This window comes from Schistocerca gregaria, chromosome 6 (assembly GCF_023897955.1).
Source record: "Schistocerca gregaria isolate iqSchGreg1 chromosome 6, iqSchGreg1.2, whole genome shotgun sequence".
In the NCBI taxonomy this organism is placed as follows: domain Eukaryota; kingdom Metazoa; phylum Arthropoda; class Insecta; order Orthoptera; family Acrididae; genus Schistocerca; species Schistocerca gregaria.
Window position 1 is genome coordinate 282,882,593 of NC_064925.1, and position 21,391 is coordinate 282,903,983.

General features: G+C 38.2%; 1 protein-coding gene across 6 annotated transcripts in view; it reads left to right on the plus strand.

Annotated features, from left to right (window-relative positions):
• LOC126278282 (inactive dipeptidyl peptidase 10-like) overlaps positions 1 to 21,391 on the plus strand; it is a 1,623,672-nt gene that overhangs the window by 1,556,470 nt on the left and 45,811 nt on the right. For 3 of the 6 annotated variants that reach the window (XM_049978288.1, XM_049978291.1, XM_049978287.1), the window contains exons 11-14: positions 417 to 563; positions 3,410 to 3,496; positions 11,589 to 11,796; positions 21,223 to 21,335. In XM_049978288.1, the coding sequence (XP_049834245.1) occupies positions 417 to 563; positions 3,410 to 3,496; positions 11,589 to 11,796; positions 21,223 to 21,335 (555 nt within the window). The remainder of the gene's footprint in view (positions 1 to 416; positions 564 to 3,409; positions 3,497 to 11,588; positions 11,797 to 21,222; positions 21,336 to 21,391) is intronic. The other 3 variants (XM_049978290.1, XM_049978292.1, XM_049978289.1) reach the window with 1 other exon arrangement.

A 21,391-nucleotide genomic window follows, 5' to 3' on the forward strand; every position in this document is an offset into this window, starting at 1 on the left:
ATTTGGATAAGAAAGTAGCTCATGTAAACCAGGCTTAAAGAGATTCCCTCTGAGGTGGCTGATGGGTGTAGCACAATCAACAGAAACTGAATGCTGTTAACCAATAATGGCTCCTTTCTAATAACTGTAGCTGAAATAAAACATTTCTGTAATTGGCAAATGTCTATTGTGAGGGCAGTGTTACTAACTAATAATACTCAGCATATCATAGACATTTTTGGTAGTGTATCTGAAATATAAACTTTTTGATTAAGTCACCATGTAATTTGGCTCAAATTTCACGCAGATAGTGCTTGAGGGCCACAAACACTATAATGGTCAGTACTGTGTAGTACAATGCTTATACATATGTATAGATGACAACTGGAAAGACATGTGCTCACATTGGGAATCTAATTAAGCATGTTGATTTGCAGATATTTCGTGGCAGCTCCTGAAGGTGTCCCTGGGGAGAGGCACCTCTACAGGGTGGGCGATGCCAACAGCACACTCAAGTCATGGGAGTGCCTCACCTGCCCACCCCCAGAGGTACCCCCTGGACATCCTGACACAGTCAAGCCCTGGTAAGTAGCCACATCACACTATGACAACATTACCAAAATGGCATTTTCAAGCTGTAGCCTGTAGCACTGTTCCAGTGCACACTGCAACGTGCTTTATTAAGTATTGTTGTGATAGTGAATTTCAAATTTTCCTGGCATCTTCACATTCTAGGCAGCCTCTTATTCTACCATTTCGAAAATTATAATGCAGTGAAGTTATTTTATGAAGCAAACTTCACAAGCATCCTCTGTGAATCCATTTACAGCATATTTTGTCAGACCTTGACAACAAATAAGATAAAAGGATTAGAAACATCAATGCATTTTTTTTTCAAATTGACATTAGTGATAAGGTATTTCTATAATTAACTTCTTCCATTGTCCATTCCAGCTTGATGTTATTTCTGGCACAGATTTATTCTAATGGGATGATACTCCTGATTGCAAAATAGTTGCAAGGTTTTGGAACTCTTTATGTACATGAAACACAGCAGGCATTGACTTGAACTTTGCGCAGTTTAGTAACACATTCTGTACAATTCTTCTCAGAATGCAACCCATTGTCATAAAGTCAAACTTTTGATGACTAACAAGCATGTGGCCCATACAATAACTCTTCTTCCCAAACTTCTTCAAGCCAAGAACTTGACACCAAAAATATTACTGCAAAGCTATCCCAATGTTTTCAGTGTTAATACTTTAGCAGAAAAGGTCCTCACTTACAACCCATTTTTAATTTATTATTGCCAAACTTTTCAATGAGCAATGTCTATACTAATAATAATGATCACAATAATTGGCAATATAGCCAATTCCAAAATAAACAAAAAATAGGTGCAACAATGTGAAAATAACAACATGTAAGTGAAAATAATTTTTACAGTTGCATTCAACATTAATATATAAGTGAATTCACATAATATCTGCATTATAAATAAGGATGTAAAAAATGTCACTGTGAGAAAAGTTGTCTTGGATCATGTGGATAACTAGTGCAGTGTACTGAGTTGAGTTGTTCACTAAAGAATGACACTTTCACTGACCATTTTCACCACAACACAAACATACTAAGAACAAATTATTACCAAAAGTTCTCCCTCCACATTTCCTGCATTGGACCTCTTTCCTTTTTAGTAAAATACTTTTGACTACTGACTGCATCAGAGAATAATATCATTACATTTGCAGCTGAATTAGCTTATTTTTTTTAACCACAATCATTTCAACAAAAAGCCGTGCCTAGTCCTTGGAAGAATGCACAGGTCACATCCATCTGCAAGACAGCAGGAGGAGTGAGGCACAAAACTAGGTATCCTTGACATCCACTTGTAAAATCTTAGAACATATTCTGGGCTTGGCAGAATGCACAGGTCACATCCATCTGCAAGACAGCAGGAGGAGTGAGGCACAAAACTAGGTATCCTTGACATCCACTTCTAAAATCTTAGAACATATTCTGGGCTCAGATGTAAAGATGTATCTCAAACAGAATGAGCTCCTCCTTAGCAATCAGTATAGATTCCACAAAAAAGAAAAAAATCGTGTGAAATCCAGTTTGCACTCTTCTCACATGCTGTCCTGAAAGTTACGGATCAAGGTAGTTAGGTAGATGCAGAATTTCTGTCTACTGAAAAGAATTTGATTCAGTACCACAACTGCATCTATTACTGAAAGTATGACGGTATGAGGTATCAAATGAAATTTGTGTCTGGACTGAGTATTCCTTGATAGAGGGGACACAGCATGTTGTTATCTTAGCTGGAGAGTCATCAACAAATGTAAAAGTAACTTCAGGTGCACCACAGTCATCTCTGCTGTTCATATTGTGTATTAATGATCTTGCAGACAATAAACCTCAAACTTTTTGCAGAGGATAAAGTTACCTAAATGAAAAACCTGTACAAATCATCAGATAAATCTTGATATGATTTCTAAATGGTGCAAAATCAAACAATGGAAAATCCAGGATGGAATAATTACAGTATTATGAAAGGGATAGTGGCTACTCACTATATAGCAGAGATGCAGAGTCACAGATAGACAACAAAAAAACTGTCAGCAAGTAAGATTTCAGCCAAACAGGCCTTCATCAGAAGTAAACAAAACACACACAAACATATAATAATCTTTATGAAAATCTGAAAATGGTAACTTAGTTTTACCAAAACTGGTTATCTACAATAAATTTTTTATAGTGATCTCAGCTAAGAAGTTCTTCTTCTACTACGTAAATACAGTGGGAACAGTGGCATTGTAGCAGTCATTCTTCACACACTTTACACATAAAGAAAACACACGAAATCCCTAATAACTGGTACAACAAGAAGTGTGTTCTGTCATGCAACTCACAGTGGTTTACAGATTATAAGCATAGATGTAGATGTAGTATACCAAACAAGCATTTCAGTCCTTCCATTTATTCGGTAGTGGCCAGAGAAGCAATAGTTCCTTCAACAATGAGTTGATTAACTTTTTTTTTTTTTTTTTTTTTTTTTTGAGAGGTGCACCTGGTGTTGGTAAAAGGTTTTTAACAACATTTTCAGGCCCACTTAAAATATTTCATAATTTCCAAATGAGAGTTATATCATACCATGCTACTGATCTGTAAAATGGGCTAGTAACTGCAGGGTTAAAGTATTTTGAAATGATCACTGAAAATTTAATTAAGCCATCAAAATCTCTGGTGGTATGTTCCATTATTAACAGAAGAATGTGGTTATTTGACAGAAATATTACGCTATGGAAAATTTTTAATGTTGTTTAAGAGTAACCAGAAACAACATTTATTTAATTTATTATGTGATCAAGTGAGTCAAGTTAATGATGCTAAGAAATTTTGTAAATTTTTTAAATGTCTGTATTTGAAGGTACCATGAGTTGAATCCCTGCAATTCTGCAAAATCATCAGGAAGACAGAATAAGACACCACCAATGAGGAAGCACAAGCAGAAGTGGTAAAAAAAAATGAATACGACATATGAAGTATCTGCTTTGTTTCAGCTTCAGTTTTTCATAATGTAGTTAGAGCACTTTTGACTGCCACCAGCCACTGAATAAGCTATGCAGCTAAATTGCCTCTGGAACACTGACAGAAGTCTATTTTTCTGCTGTTCATGGCTGTGTGCCACCTTCATTCATAGAAGTTAGCCCATAACTTAAATGAGGAGCTGTAGAAGTAGTTGGCTAATTTATTACACACAAATGTAGTTTATGCTGAAACAGAATAAAAACAATGGCTTTTTTCTAAGCCTTTTTTACTTAATTTCTTTTGTTTGTTACTTTATGCAGATCTGTCTCAGTGTTGTTATAACAATGATCTGAAGCAAATGTGACATCCACCCACTGACATTCTTTTATTCATAAGTGTGATGAAATCTAAAATAAGTAGGTAAACAAAATATATTTGCAATAATTCTCAGTAGCAACCTGTAAGTGACCTCTTCTGAAGTTAGGACAAAATTTTTAATTAAATTACTATGAACTACTATGAAAAAGAAAAGAATATTCTGAAAGAGTTATTATAGTTTGTCAGGACCTCTGCAACTTTTGCTTTGCTTTGAGCACATTATAAATATAACATTATAGCTATACTCTCTAAACCCATATCCCTTATCCTCCTCCCAGCCCTTGTCCTCACACACATACATATCTATATATTTATAAGTACATCTTAATGATGATGTAAATAAAATAGAAAGAAACTTCCACATGGGAAAAATATATTAAAAACAAAGATTCCAAGACTTACCAAGCGGGAAAGCGCCGGCAGACAGGCACAATGAACAAAACACACAAACACACACACAGAATTACTAGCTTTCGCAACCGATGGTTGCTTCTTCAGGAAGGAGAGGGAAAGACGAAAGGATGTGGGTTTTAAGGGAGAGAGTAAGGAGTCATTCCAATCCCGGGAGCGGAAAGACTTCCCTTAGGGGGAAAAAAAGGACAGGTGTACAATCGCATACACACACACGCACACATATCCATCCGCACATACACAGACTGTGTACAATCGCATACACACACACGCACACATATCCATCCGCACATACACAGACTGTGTATGTGCGGATGGATATGTGTGCGTGTGTTTGTATGCGATTGTACACCTGTCCTTTTTTTCCCCCTAAGGGAAGTCTTTCCGCTCCCGGGATTGGAATGACTCCTTACCCTCTCCCTTAAAACCCACATCCTTTTGTCTTACCCTATCCTTCCTGAAGAAGCAACCATCGGTTGTGAAAGCTAGTAATTCTGTGTGTGTGTTTGTGTGTTTTGTTCATTGTGCCTGTCTGCCGGCGCTTTCCTGCTTGGTAAGCCTTGGAATCTTTGTTTTTAATTTATAAGTACATCTATATACCTGTCACTCTAACAAGTTTTTGTAGACAGTATTATGGGAGTTACATGACTTTTTTTTAATATGAAGCATTTTCATAGAAGCTGAATTATGCTTTACATTTCACTTTTCAATTAATGGTAACACCTTACTGGCTTGAACAAGAAGGACCCATGTAATAAATTAAATGAATAAATTAAATGTCACTCATGCTTTCTTCATTATTTGTTGTTTATTACATGAAAGCTTAATTTTCTGTACACCAAATTTATTTTGGTATTATGGAAGTTAAACCATCACAGTTCAGTACCTAACAGTTTCATAGTTTAATTGGTTCATGCTGTATTCTATCTTACATTACTACATCTTTATTAATGGTATGGTACTGCAGCAAGGTCTATTTCAAGAAGGTGAGGTCTTACAGCTTTTCTTTTACAAAATCCATCATCTGTAGATACTATTTGAAAAAGATTATATTAGTTGCTTGTAAAGTTGTGCATAATTTTAATGAATGATTTTATACAGTTAGTTTTCAATTTTCATTGGTCTCAGACTCAAATACTTTTTTAATTTCTGTTTTCATTTTACTTAAAAATTGAAAAGCTATGAAAATTGAGAAATACTTTTGATGGTATATTCATGAAAACTGGGTATTACCTTTCTTTCCATAGTCATGTATCCTGCAGAAAAACATGTGTGAATAACATATTTTTACAGTGATTCAATTTTTTTCTTCCACACGCTTGTTGTTTCCTAATACACAGTATACATCCACAATGATGGTATAAATTTTGAAGGGATGATGGAGAAGGGTATCAGTTTGAGGCATGCAATCCTCATCAGAAAATGTAATCAACAAAAATTTACATCATCATCAAACCAGTTCTATCACTTAGTGATGTGGGCTCTTTGAGTCGGCATATAACAAAGCATCCCAGTAAGATCTTCCATTTCTAGAATGAGATTTTCACTCTGCCAGGAAGTTTCATCTTCCATTTCTTCTGATCCTGAGCTTCCCGTCATCAATTAAATCCCACTGCCTTCCTAATCTCTCTGTCCCATCTGGCTAGTGGTCTTCCTATAGGTCTTTTTTGGTAAATTGGGCTCCAGTATAGGACTTGTTTAGGCCATCTACCAACTTTTGTTCTAGCAACATGATCAGCCCACTGCCATTTCAATGTATTCACCCTTTCCATTATGTCGGTGACCTTCATTGTTCGTCTTATTTCAATTGCTCTCTTCCTGTCTTTTTTCATGTAACCCATCATTGATCTTTCCATTCCTCTTTGGGCTACTGTTAGCTTCCTAACAATGAACTCATTTAATGTCCATGTTTCGCAGCCATAAGTTATTACTGGCAATATACGTTGGTCAAAAATAGATTGCTTCAGCTCAACCGACATCTTAGCTTTCAAAATTGTAGAGTGCCTCCCATAAGCTTGCCAGCCCAATTTAATTCATTGTAATACTTCTGGTTTTAAATCTTGTTTCATGTTTATCAGTTAACCCAGATAGATATATTCTGTGACTCTTTTGAGTTGTGTACTTGCAACTGATATACTTCCCTCAGGCGTCCATTCATTGAACATTGTCTAGGTTTTTCAACTTCAGAGCACACTAATGCAAGGTCATTAATCAATACCTGAAGATCTTATGATGATTTACTTATTATGATAAAAATCAAAAATACACACTTGTCAACAGCTTTATTTACTGGCATAACATCTGTGTGTTTCAAAGTGAGGTTCCCCAGCTTCTGAGAAGGCATGATATTGCTTTTTGTATTTATCTGCTCCACAAGCAACTATATAGTGCATGGCACAGGGAACATTGTATCTATGTTATTGATTTTCTCTACTATTCCATTCCCATACTGAATGAGGGAAAACTTACTAACTGTGTGCCTTTGTGCATACCCTAATCCCTTTGGCCTTATTTGTATCATCTGTACATGGGATATATGTTGGTGGCAACATAATGGCCATACAGTCTTCTTTGAATACAGTTTCCCCAACAGGGCTTCAGGAGATCTATGTCATTTCTTCTCCAAATATTTCTACTTAAGTCACATACAATGCTGTTGTATCCGTTTGAACAACCCCAATATAATTCAGAAAGTGTCACAGGAAATGAGAATTCTTCCCAGCAGATTCTCCTCAGTTCCAGTAGATTAGTTATGGTAAGTTTCAAGTTGCATGGATTATAATGTACAATTGTGATTTTACATTCTCATTGCAAATTAATGTTTAAACATGGTTATGTGCAGAGCATTACACAATTTAGAACATGTATAAGTGTGTCTCTACATATGTTACTGTAAATATGCTTTGATTGATTATAATGATTACAATACTAGTGTCATCTGCAAAGAGAATTCATTCTACTTGTTGTATATTAAATGGAAGATCATTTTTGTACATGAGGAACAGTAGTGAACCTAAAACTGAGACTTGGGGAACCCAATAAATGACTTATCCCCAGTCAGAATTACATCACTGGACTACATTGATTAAATTACTATTTTGTATCCTGCCTGGATAGGCGGCGCATGGGTCTGCTCCTGTAAACTGAAGGGTAGGCCGAATCTAGGAAGTGAGTACGAGCAGGAAAAGGTGAAATGCTTTGGTACTGGTTATAACTCTTTTACTTAACTTTGGCTGAGATGAACACATAGTTGTGAAGCTGTACATCAAGTTACAAGACAAAATCTGTAGTGGCTCGCCCACTATGAAATAGGAACAATGTTTCTTGGTCATCTACTCGGAATCAAATGGGCAGAATCTGGAGCGGCACTCGTAGAGCTGCACAGCACCAGCTAGAGGATGCTGTCATCAGTGTCGGTGTCATAGTGCCAACCTAAGAACTTTTACGTACACCGTGGCATCGTAGCTATTGATACCACATACTAAGTACAAAATTCTGCATTTTTTACTCGGATATATCCATTGGTTGGCTGTATCATCAAGCCCATAAAACTTCAATTTATCTAGGAGAATACTAGGGTTCACAGAGTCACAGACATTAGATAGCTCACAGAAAATCCTAGCTGGCAGTATTTTTTATTTAATGCTTGTAAAATTTGTTGAGTGAACATGTAAATAGCATTCTCAGTAGAGAAACTCTTCTGAAACCCAAACTGTGATTTGTTGAGGATTATTAGGTACAGATGTATTCACATACTCCCATAAAAAGAAATCAAGAGGTGCCAGACTAGGTGAACGGAATTGACACTAAAAAGGAACTTCTTTCACTAACCACCTTTCAGTTTGGCATACAGTATTTTTATAAGCAATATGTATAAAGTTAGCTTGGATTCCATCATTTTGGAGATGCAAATATGTGCAGTCTTGTGGAATGTCGTCCGAGAGTACAGCAAGTATGTCTCTTGGAAACGCTACTTTCAGCATTGCTTTTAAATAGGGAGACAGTAGATATATGCCTACTAAATAATAATTGACTGTACCCACCCAGAAGTTCACTGCAAATGTTTGTTTATGGTACTACATAACTGTAGTATGAGGACTCTCAATAGCCCATAAATAATTATTACAGCAATAACTGATCAGTATATTACATTGTGCAGACAATGATTCATGAGTGGAACTACAAAACCATCAAAGCTGCAAAGAAGTTTGTTTTTATTTAAATGGTGACCAGTTTCAGACCATTGTAACCCATTATCAAGCCATCCACATAAGCCCCACACGACACCATAATGGATGTTCACTGGCCACACAGCTCGTATGAGCCACTGAGTGAAAAATACTATTTATGTACAACTGTTCAGTGTTGCAAGCAGCAAAAAACCATTAAGCACTGGACATGCATAAATAGTAATTTGCACTCGACCACTGCACAAGCATTGTGGCCAAATGTCCACACATCACAGTGTTATGTGGGACTTATATGGATGGCTTGATAATGAATTACACAGGTCCAAAACTGGTCACCATTTACATAAAAATGAACTTCTGTAAAATTGTGATGGATTTGTAATTTTATTGAATCATATTAAGTTCGTGCTAGAACTAAGTAATTGATTCATAGGTTTTTCTATCCCATTGTGAAAGCTACCTCAGTAGATTGTACATTTGATTTTGAAACTTTCAATTCAAGCATATCAAGCTACTGTTCTTTATCTCTGGTACATTTGCTCTTCGCTATCATCCCAGAAAGTTCATATCATCATCGCAGAAACATACTGTATACTGTTGGTTTACTTATGTACTAGCTTGTAAATTTCAAATAATTTATTTTAAATTCAAATTACAAACAATCAGTTCACATATTCCTTTTCCTCCATCTTTTGTGTGTCACCATTCCTACTATTCTACTACAAACAGAGGTAAAACTTGACACCAAAAGACAAAAAATGAATTCATGTGTTAATGTTCATTGACCTGATTTATGCAAACAAGGAAAAAATTCTCAGTTTGGCAATGAAAGGCAGTGCTTTTACAAGAAATATTGCACTTATGTTTGAGATCATCCCCTTTTAGGTCAATGAACTTTACCTAATGTTTACACAGTGTGTAGATTCTATCTCAAAAGTGAGATTCTGGAAGCTCTGTAAAACGCCTATTTTTGACTGTGATAACCTCACCATGAAACACCCAACATATTCCGGTCACAAATTTCTTTATAAGTGGCTTAGGTGGAAATGAGAAGGCACCAAATCTAATGAACAAGAGGATGTTCCAGCAATCCTCACTATGGATGAATACACACACAACACTGCTGTAATATTCTACAATGTTTATCATTTATTTCACAAAACCAGCTTTCAGCTATTACAACAGTGCTGTGTGTGTTTTCATTCATAAGGTATAAAATATTTTACCAAGAACCAACACAGCAGTCAATCAGTTCAAGCAATTCCCATTTCAAATCTGTCAATTTTCCCACTGCAAAGTGCCTCTGTGGAAAGGTTCAGTGACCTTTTCAAATCCAGGCCTCTTTTCCATATTTTTTTTTTATCAAGCTGACCCAGGAGAACTGCACAATAATTGCCAATTAATTCTTTAACCTTTGCATGGGAATCAGTAGGAAGAGTATCTTCTTTTGCAGTCCAGAATGCATTAGCCATAACATTTAGGGCGAATGAAATTCCTTGATTAAGGATCACTGGATTCTGCCAGCATCTGCTTTGGTTACCACTTTCTTTAAACATGAGTTAGGGATATGCATTTCAGTCACAGAAATAAATTAATACACAAAATCAGTTTGTTCTTCTTCAAATGGTCCAAACAATTGCCAAGGAATCATTCTCATATTATATTTTTTGTCAGCATTCATCAAATGTGGCAAATTTTTTCATTGATAATTCTTCATATAAAGCGCACCATGGCTGCTTTTCTGATATGCCTATTTTGTCAGTTATTTCCCACATCATAAGTTACCAATTGTACTCTTTCTTTACTGTTCCAGCCACAGTAGCATTTTGCCCTGATTTGATTTATTGATCCATCTTTAAGCGTTTTCCATGCAACTGATGTTGTCATTTTACACACATTGTATAGCTGTATAATAAGTCATACATTGCTAATGTGCTGTGTGAATTTGCATGGTTTATACTGGATACATTCAGTAATCATTAAATATAAATGCTTCATGCAGAATGACCAAAAGTAGAAATATTTTGAGAAGGCTTTCATTTGTATCACCTTCAAGAGAAGTAAAACCATAATTTATTACAGACTGACATGCTTCCCTTCTGATGAAAATGGAGTGGAATCCCTCCAGGTCTTCACTGACTTTGGATAAATTTTCACTGCCAAGAAATTGACTTTCATAATAGTGCAGTATTTGAGTTTATTCATTACAAAACTAAATAAATTAATGGGTGATAAAAGAAAACATACAAACAAAACATTTGTACAGATCAACTTGATCCATTGAAATGCACTATTTTGTAACATTTAGCAATGAAAAAATCTAAGTTTCATTCATATCAACATACCTCCACACCAGTTCAAGAAATTTCTCCTTGTCCTTGTAGACAGATTCTGCAAAATTCTTTCAATTCTGGCATCTCTCACATTAGGGATTTTAATAGTGACAAGAAGCCATCAACATTCCATATGAATTACTTGTTCACTACAAAGTCAATAAACAATGCTCAAAGTACAAGACCAGAAATGAAACACATAAATGAATGCACAAATAAAGTAAATCTGAAAGGAAGAAATACTAAAAATAGTTTACTGTACTAGTAAGTACTATGTTACAGTAGTTACAAAAGTATCAAAATATGTTTGGTTCACTTAGACCAATTTCTGCACTTCTGGAGCTTTGGCAGATAAAGAAGATACACTTTAACTTTTATTAAACATATTTATGAAAGTCTTCAGAGACGAAACAAGTTTCCAGCATCATAAAAAAAATTAGAATAATATTCTTTTTTGAACAGCATAGCTTAAAACAATGAGTAATTTTTTATGTCAAATTATTTTTTTTTATTTCAGTTTTCATGAGGTTGACATTGTAGCTACTGAAAACAATACAATGATTTCTTTATTCCAAGGTTCCCAATAATTGCTTTGATTTTCGTTGATTTACTTTATAAAAAAAGGCTGAATCAATACTTCCCTTAAATGCTGTATGTAATATTTATTGTACATACTTTTTTTTAGACTCATGTTGTTCACACCTCTGATAAAAATTTTACTGATATTCTTCACCATTACTATCACAACTGTTGTGTTTTTGTACAGCAATGAAACTAGTGACTTGGACTGGGTGTGCCTCTTTGTGCAACCTCACTTCAGCCCAGGCCTGTCACCTAGATATTATGTCCTGGAATGCCTAGGGCCCGATCCACCATTCCATGTCTTGGTCGATGCACTGTCAAACACCAGAATTGCTATGTTGGATTCCCTAAATTCTTTAAGAGACAGACTGGCAAAAATGGCTATGCCTCAAGTAAGTATGACAGAAACCTTACGCCTCATTTTTAACTAATTCTATGTCACCTAATATAATGATATAATAATAAGTAGCCTGCTTCATAAAAAAGCAATGAAGATTCACAGCACAATTATGTAACTGTACAATTTCACATTAGGTTATGCTTTATAATTGCAAACAGCCACTGAATCATCTAATGCTAACAAAATTTCACAAATGTGTAGACGAAGAACAAAAGAATTTGTCGTGCTATTGTGTTTGTCAATTGGTATTAGCCAATTCAATAAACCTTTTGAATTCATATTTTCCCCATAATGATATGGAATTTGTATCCAATCTTACAAAGGGTCAACTAAACAGTGAATCATCCATCTGGCTCCATGAGAAGTGTACATATAAAACAATAACTGAAAAGAATTGTTTCACGAGGAAATCAAGGCAAAAGATACAGTTGTAATTGACTTGTTTAACATCCCAAAAAAGTGTAAGCTTTTCATTCCTAGTACGAGGTCTGTTCAAAAAATTACAGAACATTTATAATTTTGCAACAATGGTATATTGGAGTGAAATACAGTTGGCATCCCTGCACACACCTGTGTTTAATGTGTAACTACCAGAAATTTCATTGTTGTGTGTCTTTTAGTTATTGTTCAGTGCTGTACTGAGTAAGACATCTTGTCGCACAGTTAACGAATTTTGAGATGGCAGAGTTAGATGAGCAATGCAGTAATTACAGGTTGAGATGCTGAGACCAAGGTTCAGTCTTCACAATTGGTTGGGAAAGGCTCATCATATCACGTCAACTTTCAAAGTCATGCTGATAGTTTTCTTTGATTTTGAAGGATTAGTTCACTATGAATTTGTGACACAGGGACAAAATGGTTAATCAGTGGTACTATCAGGATGTGTTGCAACACCTGCAAGAAAATGGGCTGAAATGTGGACACAATTCGTGGCTCTTGCATCACGATAACACACTTGCATGTTCATCCCTGCTGGTGCATCACTACTGCACAAAAAACACAATCACTATGCTACCTCATCCTTGATACTCTCCAGACATGTCCCTGTGGACATTTTTTATTGAAAAGTTGGAAAAAAACATTAAAAGAAGGAAGATTTGCAATGATAGACAAGATAAAAGAAAATTCACAGATGAAACTTTACACAATCCAGCAAGAAATGTACCACAACTACTTCTGGAAATGAAATGGCATTGGGAGCGCTGTATCAGTTGTGTAGGAGTGCATTCTGAAGGAGGCCAGGCACAATAAGTAAAAAGTAAGTGTAGAAAAATTTTGTGGACAAAGTTCAGGAATATTTTTAACAGATCTCATATGACTTTGATGAAATTATCTGTCTATCCATTGGCTTTTGCATGCAATTTACAAAACACGGTGTTGGTAGGTAAAACTTAATGCAGACCTGTTCATGCTCTAACTTTGAAGTGTGTGTTGGTAACACTTGTCGTGAGCATTTAATGGAAATTATGATAGCAGAACAGCTGAATTGTTTGGCCAAAAGCATAACAATATTTCATTTTATTCACACTAGAAATATTAAGTACTTAACATAACAACTACCTTATGAACTGGGTGCTAGAGTTGCAATCAATCTGAATTTTTGGAAAAAATGTTTTGTTTTGCAGGGTCAAAAACACAGAAAATAATATAACATTGAGTTATCATTTTCTGATTTCATTGCACATTGTCATATATACATTAAAAACAAAGATTCCAAGACTTACCAAGCGGGAAAGCGCCGGTAGAAAGGCACAATAAAATAACACACAAACAAAATTACGAGCTTTCACAACCGGCAGTTGCTTTGTCAGGAAAGAGGGAAGGAGAAGGAAAGATGAAAGGATGTGGGTTTTAAGGGAGAGGGTAAGGAGCCATTCCAATCCCGGGAGCGGAAAGACTTACCTTAGGGGGAAAAAAGGATTTGTGTGTGTGTGTTTGTGTGTTATTTTATTGTGTGTTATTTTATTGTGCCTTTCTACCGGCAATTTCCCGCTTGGTAAGTCTTGGAATCTTTGTTTTTAATATATTTTTCCCATGTGCAAGTTTGTTTCTAGTTTATTTACATCATATAGACAAGATGTTAGGGGGGGGGGGGGGGGGTGAGGGGGAGCAGGAAAGGTGAGGAGCAGAGAAGTGGAAAAGATTGGTGAATATGTTGACAGAGAGTGGCCCACAATGAGGGTCAGGAGGCATGATGTAAATAAAATAGAAAGAAACTTGCACATGGGAAAAATATATTAAAAACAAAGATTCCAAGACTTACCAAGCGGGAAAGCGCCAGTAGACAGGCACAATAAAATAATACACAAACACACACATACAAAATTTCGAGCTTTCGCAACTGGCGGCTGCTTCGTCAGGAAAGAGGGAAGGAAAAGGAAAGATGAAAGGATGTGGGTTTTAAGTGAGAGGGTTAGGAGTCATTCCAATCCCGGGAGTGGAAAGACTTACCTTAGGGGGAAAAAGGATAGGTATATATTCGCGTGCACACACACACACACACACACACACACACACACACACACACACACACACACACACACACACACACACATCCATCCATATATATATATATATATATATATATATATATATATATATATATATATATCACTTGCCACATGTAAACATAAAATAAAACTACCAGTTAACTAGCTAACATAGAACTCCAGTGATCAGGCTGACATCTCAACAAAGATTTTACCTTCAAATTTGTTCACTTCACCAAATCACAACCAGTTGTCAAATAATGGGAAGTCCAGGCTGGAATGTCAACAACATCATGAAAAGGATAAACTGTTACTCTCCATAAAGATTACATGTTGAGCTGTAGACAGGCACAATGAAAAGACTGTTACATACTGAGCTTTTGGTCAAAGCCTTTTCGCAGAAGGGGAACACACACACATCTTCACAAGTAAGCACACCTCATACACATGTGACAACTATTTCTGGCTGCTCCAACCAGAATTCAACTATGTCAAACAGAAGGAGCAATCTAGAATGAGACGGGGAAGGGGAAGGGATATCAGAGTACTGGTGGTGGGAGAGAAGTGACCATTGTCTGACAGAGTGTGCAGGGATGATACAGTGATAAGACAAGGCTTTGAAGTGCAGCAGCAGGATGCAATGGGGCAGGAGATTGGGGGGGGGGGGGGGGGGGAGACAGGAAAGGTGAGGAGCAGAGAAGTGGAAAAGATTGGTGAATATGTTGGCAGAGAGTGGCCCACAATGAGGGTCAGGAGGCATGAACTGGGAGGAGCCAACAGGACAGAGTGGGTGAAAACTATTGGCTGGAGGATGTTGGGACAGTAGGTTACCATAGATTAAGGGCAGGATGATTTCAGAAGTGGAAAATGTGTTGTGAGTACAATTCTTGGAAACTATTGGATGGAGGATATTGGGACAGTAGGCTACCATATATCAAGGCCAGGATGATTTTGGGAGTGGAGAATGTGTTATAAGGATGACTCCCATCTACATAGTTCAGAAAACCTGGTGGTGGAGGGGAGTGCACCACAGAGTGGTCCATTTCACTCTCAGCCAGTCTGGCAATGGCCATTCATCCTGGTTGGCTGGTTGGTAGTCATTCAAATACAGAAGTCTGTGTAATTATTCTACCAGGTCTACCACGTGACATGTCTGCTTTCGCAGGTGGCCCAGCCTCTGCTGGAAGAGGATAAGCCTGTGACAGAACTGGAATGGGAAGTGGTGGGTGGGTGGATTGGACAAATCTTGCACCTAGGTCTTCCACAGAGGTATGATCCCTGTGATAAGGGGTTGGGATTCGCATTGGGATTGGTATAGGGATGGACTAGCATATTGTGGAGATTAGAGTGGGAAGGATGTCCTTCATTTCATAGCTTGATGGCAGATGGTTCAGTCTGGAATGGTGTTGGGTACAAAGGGGATGCTCCTTTGTAGCTGATTCCTAGGGGTGATGGGAGGATAGATGTGTGTAGGGATGTGGCACAGGAATTCTGTTTGCAGACTAGGTCAGGGGGATAGTGCCTGTTTCTGAATGCCTTTGTGACACCTTTAGCATACTTGGCATGAGAGATCTTGCCACTGCAGATACACTGTCACCCAGGTGCCCAGGCCATATAGGATAGACTTTTTTGGTGAGGAAGGGATGGCAGTTGTTGGTACTGTTGGTGGTTGGTGGGTTTAATGTAGATGGAGCCATCAGAGCTGAGGAGATCAATGTCTAGGAAGGTGACACACTGGGTTGAGGAGGATCAAGCAAAGCAGATGGGAGAGAAGGCATTGAGGTTGTGAAGGAATGGCCCTGAGTTCAGCTCAGAAGATACCATCGATGTACCTGAACCAGACAAGGAGTCTGGGGGTTTGGAGGGCTATATGGCCTATAAAAGGTTGGTGTAAGAGGATACCATGCAAGTGCTCATGGCTGTACCAGAGAATGTTTGTTCATCTTCCCTTCAAAGAAGAATTAAATGTGTGTTAGGATCAAGTTAGTAAGGTGTATGAAGAATGAGGTAGTGGGTTTGGAGTCTGAAGGACTTCAGTAGCAGCAACACCATGACTGTTAAGGATGTTGTTTTATAGGGAAGTGGCATCACAGTGATGTAGGGATCCAGGGGGTAAAGGTGTGAGGATGGTGCAGAGTTATTAAAAGAAGTGGTTAGTATCTTTCATGTGAGAGGCTAGATTTTGGGCAGTCAGTTGAAGGTGTAGCTCAATAAGGGTCAAAATTCTTTCAGTGGGAGCACAATAACCAACTACAATTTGTAGTCCTGGGTTGATGAGTCTGTGAATTTTGGGGAACACGTAGAAGGTGAGTATGCATGGTATCATAGAGGTGAAGAGGGAAATGGATTTAGGAAAGAGATTCTGGGAAGAGCCTAAGGACTTCTAGAATGGGATCAACATCACAGCATTTATAGGTGAAGCAGTCACACAACTGGCAGAGGGCTTCCTCCAGGTAGTCACTGGGATTCATAACAGTGGTGGAACCTTCATCTGTAGGTAGGGTATTTAGGTGAGGATCTGTTTTGAGGCTGTGTATGGCTGTCCTTTCTTCTGGTTGGTGCCCTTAGGAAGGGACCTGGGGAAGGCTTGTGAGACCAGGTTGGAGGTAAGGAATTCCTGGAAGCTGACCAGGGCTTGGTTACATGGGAGGGAGGGAGGATCACAGTTGGATGGTGGTATGAACTGGGATTGGGTTGGTTTTGGCTGGAGAGATTGGTGGCAAACAAATGTTTCCACTACAGGGATCAGGAGAAGGAGAGTAGGTCTTAGACAAGTCCAACATGGTTAAATGTGGGTGTAGGGCTGAAGGTGAGGCATTGAATAGAACTGAACCTTCTGTAGGACTGAGTATTTTGGTGGAAATGTTAACAACAATGCTCTGCAGATTGTTTCAGTTCTGAATATACTTGAGTGCTGGTAAGGAGTTTATGGTCATACGACATGTTGGAAAGGTCACCTAGGTAGGGTCTGAGTGCAATGAGGGGCTAATGAGAAGGTACACTGTCAGTAGGATCATATTTGGGTAGTGGTGCCCCAAGGCAGCAGAAGGATGTCACAAGGCTGGATAACTTGAGGAGATGGGTACTCCACAACATCTTAATCCATCCCTATGCCACTCCCAGTCCCAGAACCTGTCCACAGCAATAATATCTCTGTGGAAGACCCAGGCACAAGACCTGTCCAGTCCACCTGCCCAGCTTTTGCTATTCCAATCCTGTCACAGGCTTATCCAACCTGATCAGATGCTGGACCACCTGCAGAAGCGGCCACGTCATATACCAACTGTGTTGCAATCAGCTGTCCACCAGGATGAATGGCCATTGCCAAACTGTGGCTGAGAGCAAATAGGACCAACGTGTGGCACAACATGCAGCTGAAAATAACATATTTGATGTCAAAGTCTACTTCACAACCCAGGGCATCTGGATCTCCCCTCCATCACCAGGTTTTCTGAACTGCATAGATGGGAATTATCCTTACAACAAATTCTCCACTCCAAAAATCTTCCCAGGCTCAACCTATGGCAACCTACTGACCCCACACCCTCCACCCAATAATTTCTGTCCCCTCTGTCCTATCACCTCCTCCAATTTCACATCCCCTCACTCTCATTATGCACTGCTTGGTGCACTAATGCACCCACAAGTCTTTCCATCACCTTTGCTCCTCTCCTTTTCCACTCTCCCTTTCCCTCCCCTTTCCCTCTTCAACAGCCTCCCAACTCTGCACCTTGCAGCCTTGTCTTGCCACAATCTAGTCCCTGCATGCTCTGCAAAGCAGCACTCACTTTTCTCCCCACACCTGTACCCCCCCCCCCCCCCCCTCACCTGCCACTGTAGATTCCTGCTTCTCTCTGATGCAATTACATTGTGGCCAGATTTGTCAGAGGTAGAACTCATGTCTGTGTGGGGTCCACTTGCTTGTGAGAATGTCTGTGTGTTTCCTTTCTGAAGAAGACATTAGCCATAAGCTCGGTGTGTAACAGTTCTTTTCTTGTGCCTTTCTACAGTTCGAAGAGTCATCATTAAGGTAAGTAGCAATCTATCCTTTTATAATATTGTTAATCCTGACCTCAGGCTGAGCTACAGATCAGTCTAGCACCACAACACAGACTCTGTCTTTCAAACAAAATCGTTAGTAGTATTTCAATACAGACAATGTAAAACAGCTGTATGTGCATTAAAAAAGGAACTCATGCAAGCAGTAAAAGCAGAAAATGAGGAAAACAAACTCCACAAAACACAAGTAATCAATATGATTTTGACACAATAACCAAGATTTTAATTTTAGATGAAATCAGTAATAACATTTCAACATAATTGGTGAAAATATGTATTTAGCACATAAGTGGCAAAAGCATAAAGTGAAAGAAAGTCCATCCACAAAATAAGATAAATTCATAATTTAGTAGCATTCAGATATCTAGCTAACAGCTGTTCATTGGCTACAACACTGTCCTCCCACTGGCAGCCTCCAATTTGACAGGAAGATGTGTTGCCAGCATCTGCTCTTTGTCATGAACAAGAGCAGCATGTAAGGTTTATCACATTTTGTAACTCTGTTATTCACTGATCCACTGAACACAAAACATTTAGCACCACAACTAATCATTTTGATTCTTCAGAGTATTTTGTGCAGATATGGGCAGCAGTCCCATTCACAAAAGAACTTGAGATCAAATGACAAGAATTCTCGTCCTCTCATAGTGAGATTCATTATTTCATGTTCCATAGATTCCATCAAGAAGGAGAAACTTGAGGGATGTGAAACAAGTTATGTTAAACATTAATAAAAGACAAGCAAATCATAGAAATTTGACATTCATGATGCATTAACAATAAACTATCATTACACTGCTTAATTGTATTTGTGTTCATGCCAGCTAAATTTAACCCAATAAGTTATATGTCAATCACAGGTAGAGTGTTATCAAGTCTAGTGGCTCCAAAACTGCAACACTGTCCCCCACCTGTCATCCCACTTGCCACTGCAATCTGTCAATCACAAAGTTCCATAATGGAAATTGCAGTTGGAACAATACTTAAAGATAAATTATTGATACAGGTGCCCAGTTTCTGAATGTTGTTGCCTGAGTTGATGAAGGTAGGTAGGGGGGTAGGGAAGGAAACAAGGGGGGGGGGGGGGGTTGTGGAAAAGAGGCAGGTCTCTGGACAAGTGACTTCATGGCCATACAACAAGATGAAAAAAGTACATAGGGTACCTCAAAGTCAGATGTAGGATGCAGGAAGAGGGAGAGGGGGGGGGGGGACTCATGGGGGGAGGGGGAGGGAGAGGAGACAAATATGAAAATGAAGAGGTGGCCAGGCAGGGGAGAGGGGAGGGAAGAGTGGTAGGAGAAGGCAGTGCATGATCTGTACAGAGGAAAGCAAAAGTAAAGGTGAGGGAACAGGTTAGCAGAGTTTTAGGCCAGGGGAATTGCAAGGATGCAGGATGTGTTCAAGAGACAGTTCCCGTTAGTGTAGTTTAGAGAAACTTGTGCTGAAAGGGGATATCAACATGATCCTTGTAGTGAAGCAGCCATTGAAGTCATTTGTATTGTGGTGTGCAACATGTTTGACAACTGGATCCTCAAGTCCACAGTTCACCACAGTTCAACACTGGCCTTTCATGTGAGTAGGCAGTTGGTTACTTGTCATGCCCACAAAGAATGCTTTACAGTAATGGAAGCAAGATTAGAATGATGATGAACAAGAATATCCTTTTAGTTGGGGAGGTGGTGGAACATTATTTTCGAGGATGTGGGTAGAATTTTGGGCAGGATATCCCTCATCTCAGGGCACAACGTGAGGTAGTTGAAGCCCCAGTAAAAGACATGGTTGAGCTTTTCAAGGCCAGGGTGATACTGAGTGATTAGAGGAGTACTAATTGCTGGCTGGTTAACAGGTTTAATGGAAGGAAAAGTGATACTACGAAAAAAAAGTTGTACTTCCAAAGTTGTATTAAGTATTTGATGTTTCCTCTTATCACTAATGCAATATTTATTTGATTACATTGGTATTTTTCAAAGCAAATAGTTAGCCACATTTTTAAATGTGTTTCACACTAGCATTATTCACATAGGCAACACCATCAGATATGTCACACAGCCTAAAATTGAGCAAAACAAATGTGTGCATATGCCCCTCCCCAAACACAAACACAAACACACACACACACACACACACACACACACACATTCTCTTTCTCTCTCTGTCTACCAACACTTTTTGGTCTCTTTTTATTTAGTCATTAGTACTATTTCTATTTGGTGGGAGGTGATTTATCCTTATATAAATATTCCATCCTGAATTTTCCACCAATGTATTAAAAATACATACAAAATATTTACACACTTCACTTAATGCAGTAAAAATTGTGTGTTTAATTATGTATGTTATAATTACAAAATATTCTGTATCCACTTAATGGTCGAAGACCAAGCAGCCAATTTTTAGAATGAATCTATTAAATAAGAAAGAAAGAGTAATATAGCACTTCTGTTTCCTGTCAGTTATTAATGACAGACGACTGAGAGCATTTGCAACGTAACATTCTGGGGACTAAAACCTGAGATGACTATGACCTGGGTGTGAAGTAAGAGTTCATACCAACACAGGCCATTGTGCGAAAGCATCTACAATGCCACATTTCATTTAATTACTATAATTAAACAATCATCAGGTTATTATTGCACTTCATACATTAAGATGATAGAACTGGCTACATCTCATCAAATGAATGTGTAGCAAGAAATTAAGAGTACTGATACTTAAGAAGTTGTTAGACTGGGAAATCACTTCTTTATATTAACCCAAAATATCCATAACAGTAGCAAATAATGCATCAAAATACGTCCAAAAAAGTATAATTTATAATAAGGTTTATTCTGCAGTTTTTTGTCTGACTTACCTATGGCAATGCTTCACAGGTGAGAACATTCAAAGTCCAAGTTGCTGATGGTTTCCATGCTCATGTAAGGTTTCACTTGCCTCCCGGATTGCGAGAATATGAAGACATGATATTTCCACTGGTACTGCATGTGTAAGTAGCACTTCTTACAAATATGTTTTCTTCATTTTATTTACATGTGTGACTGC